General features: G+C 36.0%; 2 protein-coding genes across 5 annotated transcripts in view; both read left to right on the forward strand.

Annotated features, from left to right (window-relative positions):
- LOC108364721 (microtubule-associated protein Jupiter-like) overlaps positions 1-5829 on the forward strand; it is an 81549-nt gene that overhangs the window by 61051 nt on the left and 14669 nt on the right. For 2 of the 4 annotated variants that reach the window (XM_017618513.1, XM_017618515.1), the window contains 2 exons: positions 1484-1747; positions 4802-4819. In XM_017618513.1, coding sequence (XP_017474002.1) covers positions 1484-1747; positions 4802-4819 — 282 coding nt within the window. The remainder of the gene's footprint in view (positions 1-1483; positions 1748-4801; positions 4820-5829) is intronic. The other 2 variants (XM_017618514.1, XM_017618516.1) reach the window with 1 other exon arrangement.
- Positions 4830-5822, forward strand: LOC108364722 (microtubule-associated protein Jupiter-like). Its single transcript, XM_017618517.1, has one exon. It carries the CDS (start codon positions 5155-5157, stop codon positions 5506-5508), a length of 354 nt encoding a protein of 117 aa, XP_017474006.1. The 5' UTR covers positions 4830-5154; the 3' UTR covers positions 5509-5822.

The raw sequence follows: 5829 nt of genomic DNA on the forward strand, positions 1-5829 counted from the left end.
TGCTTCAGCCATTTCAGCAATCACTGCAATTACTTGTTCACATTCGGCGATGCTGCTCTTCGTGATTTCGCCTGCGGGCAGCAGAAAATATGTTTATTTTTTTCTTGTTTGGATTTCATATTTTTATCAGCTATTTTTTGCTTTCTTTTTTACAATTTTAAGTTATTTAATAGAAAGTAAATCGGCAGCTAAGTTCTCAGTTTTTTTTTTATATTGACAATACGCCATTAAATTTGCCAAATGATCACATATTTTGTCGTAATGAAGTAAATTTATGTTGCTAGTCAAAAATTCAATATAAACGAAAGTTTTTTAAATATACATACTTTCATAATATATCTTATAAATTCATCCGATATAAAGTTCGAAAGTAGTTAATGCGCTTTCACAGATATGGTTACACATAGTCTACTGTACTAAATACAAATACCTGCTATTATTATGCTAACGGCATCACGATTAAGCAACCACCCACACCCTTTCAGCATTTGCAATACTGCTACATACACTGCCACAAGCACCCTTTGTCACTGCTGTACATAAACTTTTTATATGTTATTTCCAATAAGATTGATTTTAAAATTAAGTTTATCATTTAAAGAAAAACTAACTTTATTTACATGAAATTATATTTTGTAAAAATTATAAAAATCACATTGCCACTCCTCTTATGTACTACTTACAAACTACATACAGTGCCGAACAAAAGTGTTGGCACAGTAAATTTTTCGCAATATATGCAAAGTTTTTCATTCTAATTTATTTGCGATAATTTTTTATAAAAATATTGTTCATTCTACACCAGACAACATAATAATAAAATTTCTAAACTTTGCGCAAAACGTATGAAAGTTCACTAAATTTGCACACTAATTTGCAACTTTATATCAGATTTTTTAGAAAAATTCTAAGTATGCAGTTTTAAAGTCCAATCAAATTTAGTATAACAAATCAAAAATCAACGCGAGTTTCTAGCAACTTTAAACTTGCATTTTGTCATACTAAAATTGAATGCACTATAAAACTTCATACTTAGAATTTTTCTAAAAGATCTGAATAGAATGTTGCAAATTAGTGTACAAATTTATTGAATTTTCCTGACTTTTGCGCAAAGTTTAGACATTTTATTTTATGTTTTTTTTTTGGTATAAAATGAACTATATTTTTATAAAAAATTATCGAAAATAAATTAGAATAAAAAACTTTGCAATCATTGCGAAAAATTCACTGCGCCAATACGTTTGTTCGTCACTGTATGTATTTATCTACTACATACATAAAATACTAGAATTTCACTTGCAACATTTAACTAATTCCACTCTTTGTTTGTTTTTTCCACCCACCTCATGTTGACGCCTACGTTCGTGTACATGAATGCAACGTAAAAAACAAACAACTCTCTTTTTCTTTTCTTCTCTTTTTTCCCACACATCCTGATGATACCCGTGTCATCCCCCTATTTCATCCTCTGTATCCTGTGCAGGTGATCAGCCACGTCGCGGACAGCAGAAAGTTGATTCATATCAACGTCTCTTCGGCGAGCCCGAGCGTCCAGTCACTCCCGCCAGGAATCACATGAAAAGCAACATTCCATTTGGTTCGAATACTGAGGCCGCCCAAGAGTTATTGGCCAATGGGAATGGTCATCACAGCAATGGCAAAGGGGGTTCGGTGTCAACCTCAACATCGTCCTCGGTATCGTCGTCCACTGAGAATTTGAAGATGATGAATGGTGTCTCAAAAACAGGTGAGTCAATGAAAATTTCTAAAGCCACATACTGTGTAGTAGTTTTTAAGGTATACATATATACACATATCGTCACCAGATACGAATAAAGGCGCGAGTTCAAAAGTTGACGGCGAAGAAAGACGCTTTAAAATATTTAACGGCGAAGAAGAACGCGTAAACTTATTTTCGCGGTCAACTATGTTTGCGGGTGTAACAGTAGCTCTGATCCAATACTTTTCGTGTAAAATCCTGTAAAAATGTCAAACAGCAAAATTACTCTCTAAAGTGACAGTAAAAAGAGAGTAACAACAAAAAGTACGGGTTCCAAAAAAGCTTTTTTACCTCCCTTTTATTAGCTCGGGATGTAACTATGTAATATTGATTCGTCTAAAAGATGGAGCGATTTCTATTCTCAAGTTACATACCTGATGACAGTACGAATGGCAATTATAATAGGGAGGTTTTAGTTTTTTAAACTATAATTTTATTCCTGTAAAAACGTCAACCAGTGATCGCTTGACACTTTTCATGATTCATGAAAAAATTCGGGTAAAATCTTGCAACTTCATTCTCTACACAACTCTCCAAAAATCGCTCTCACTTATAGGATTTTGTAGGAATTTGGAGTACGGGATAGTTATTACTGTAGCTTCCTGCAAGTTCGTGTAAAAACGTGTAAGTTCATGGAGTACTGGATCAGAGCTAGTATGTAAATTCCCCAAAGACATTTGGGGAATGATGCTAAAGTGACAGTCTTGGCCAAGTATAAATCTATGATTACGCGTCTTTCTTTGCCGAAGTTTTTCTTAATCGCCGTTTTCACACAAATTATTTTTCGCGTCTTTTTTCGCCGTCGAAACACTAGCGCGCCTTTATTCGTGTCTAGTGACGATATATGCTAAGTTTAGGGAAAGAAAAATGATAAGTACTTGCATAATTTGTTAAGATGAAGCTATCGGGCGAGTTTCGAGTTAGTGTCTGTGAATTGTCCCCAAGATTCATAAAATTTAGTACGCGGAGCCAAAAACATTTCATAAGGTGGTGGGCGTCATAGTAAGAAACTCTTTGTTATCTTCAAAATTGCAAAATTTTACCGTTTACACCGAATTTCATCAAGAAATATTTTTTTTTTAATTTGTGCCTCTTTTTCTACAATTGGTGGACGATAATGTAAATTAATTTTGATGTTCATGCAGATTTATGATTTTACCAGCATGTAATATGAATTTCATCAAAATCGGATAACATTTACTATTTCCGCCCACAAGAGCTGTGGGCGTGACATCGCGTCGACATATACCTTTTTCCACATTTCTTCACACTTTAGTGCAGAATAGCGCATATACGAAATTTCAGCGAATTTGTAGGACGGTTACTACTTTTGGCCGCACATTATATGGCAACGGTCCACTGTGTAACGTTGTCACGATTTTTGACAGAACGAACGTTTTTTGTTTCCCCTTCATGATCAGTGTACAAAATTTTTCAAGTTTCCAAAATTACGATTAATACATGCAATAAAAGTATTAGGAAATTTTTTTAACATTTGTCGCATACTTTCTCACCTTGTTTCTGAATAGCTGCGAGATGTCCTTGATATTTCAAAGGGCCTCTAGAAGGTTTTTTTCATATGTACATTCGAATTAAGAATGTAGTATCCAATACAAAGTGTTATACAGTAGAATCAAAATGAATGGTATGCCTTTGTTGGTTCAATCGTGTCCTTTGCTTATGTGAAAGCCACTATGCCTATTCAAATGAAACAAGTTTGATACCACTTGAAAAAAATCCAATTGGAGGTGTTTTCTCCGGTGATAGGTAACAAGATCAACGGCAATAAAGTCAATTGACATTATTACCTTTTCAAAAGCGAAATAAAATGCTTTGACATTATTGCTCTTTTTGATTTTTTAAAATATGAAATCAGCGAATCAGCTGCGCTTAAAAAAAAAGATAACCTTTCCCGGACCAACACCGGCCTTGCTATCCACAGTATCTTTTGCAGATGGATTTTTTTCATAATTTTTCCCGGTTTTCCCACTTGAAAAGCCAGCGAAATACATGGTCGAAATTTGTTGGCTCGGTTATCGTAATCTCCCCTACGCATTTCTTCCAACATCGCTTTTTTCAAAATGCTTCCTTAGCTCTCATGGCCTAAGGACATGGTGACATTATAAACAGGTGAAGTAATAAAACCGCCCGCTTTATTTTCCTGACCTTCGGCTATCTTATGATGATTTCGTTTCTACGAAAAAATTTCGCCTTTTGATTGCCCCTTTCTCTGTTTGTGTTCGATTCCAAATTAAAGGCGGAGGGTGAGAAAATTGTTTATGGAAATTTTTAAAGGCAAATTTTCAAATAAGATTGTGTAATATCTTTCTTCTCGCTCTAATTACTACACCTGCTATAATTTCACCATGGCCACAGGCCATTGGCCCCAAATTTGAGATTTCATTTTTTCCCAATGCACCTGTCTTTTTCCTTCCATATAACGTTATTCCCAAGGCGAATACATATAAGGTCGTATCGATTGAACAAATACAACAATTACTTGTATTTTGTTTTTGCTTTTAGCGGGCCATTGTCAAATTTCAGCTATTCTTCCCCGAATGAAAAAGGGCGACAGAAAATGCAAACACTCTCACGTTTTCACTCGCTGACTAACGAAATTCAAAATTTTGACACTCAAACGCTACTCACAGCTGATGAAACAACACCACCTTATATAAATTCGCCTTGGTTATTCCCATACAAATTCAAAGCATTGCTTTTTAACTCATGAATATATCAAATCAACTTCAAAACAAATCAATTATAAAAGTTTGGAAAGTAAAAAAATCAAATTATTGACATTCATTAAATAATTTTAAAAATAAAATTAAAAATAATTATTCGCACAATATAAATATATTTTTAATTAGAAGAATTGAAAGAAATAGTACAAAATAGTTTGTGAATTTTGTTCAACGTCCATTTTTTGCACGCCGCAATTTATATTGAACCTGCCTATCACCTATCACCACTGCCAATCAACACTCATATCTACATATCTCCGCGTGTTACGAAAACAAGTCTTTCGCAAAATGAGCAGTAAGTAGTGAAAACAAAAACTTTAATACAGCGCTCATTGATTTTGTTACATATTTTAATGTTTATCCCATTGTTCTTCATTGCTAACGTTCATTTAATCACCCCCAATTCAAATTCCGTTCCTTTGGCAATAATCTCCAATCAATCCAGAACCCGATGAAGCATGCCCACCACTGCCAGTAGCCGAAGCTAGCTTTACGCCCACCTCCAATACGCCACAACTCAGTATTGATTTGCCATGTGAGGATAGTAGATCGCCTGGCAAACATGATGTCAACGATTTGTCGGCACGTTCGCGCGCCACGACAAGGGAAGGTGACACCGCGCGTTCTAAAATGAGCGAACATCCTGTAGCCGCGGCTCGCTCCATAGCTTCCACGGCCGATCACACCCAACGGTTTAGTTCCTCGGCAAAGCACAGTAATATGGGTGCCGGTGACGTGGGTTCGCAAACGCGTCGTGATGCTGGTATAAATTCAAATAATCCAAAATCCTTTTCAAAAATGACGCCACCCAGTAGTAAGCGCATAGAAGTGCTGGAAGTATGTGACAATCGCGCACCACCTGCACCAACGCCACGCAATCCCATCACCGGATTGGGGTTGGGCGAAGATGGTGTTGGAGGCATTAAGCCGAAGAAGCCAAAGGATCGTCGAGGTTTGCGGGGCGGGAAAAACTTAATTACTTAGTTTTCGGGGTTGTTGCGACTGAACTAGGAAATTTTTAAATCGTTAAAAGATTGCAACAGTTGCTTAACCAAAAAGAAAGGTTTTAAATTTCTGCATCCTCGTTTTAAAGTATGGCGATACAACAAAGCTAGACAGCGTTTAGCCAGCCTTCAAGTACATATCCAGGCAGGTTCTGCAATTCACTTCCGAGTGAATGTCAATCTAATTCGCGTTGTTTTCAAATTGGCACTGGTTGAAATTCGCTCGGAAGTGATTGCAAAGCCTCACTAAAAGTCACCTGAAATGCAAACGGACGTAACTAGATAATATTTTTTTTTTTTT

The sequence above is a fragment of the Rhagoletis zephyria genome, unplaced genomic scaffold, assembly GCF_001687245.7.
Source record: "Rhagoletis zephyria isolate East Lansing unplaced genomic scaffold, Rhagoletis_zephyria_1.1 Rzeph_scaffold_01648, whole genome shotgun sequence".
Taxonomy (NCBI): domain Eukaryota; kingdom Metazoa; phylum Arthropoda; class Insecta; order Diptera; family Tephritidae; genus Rhagoletis; species Rhagoletis zephyria.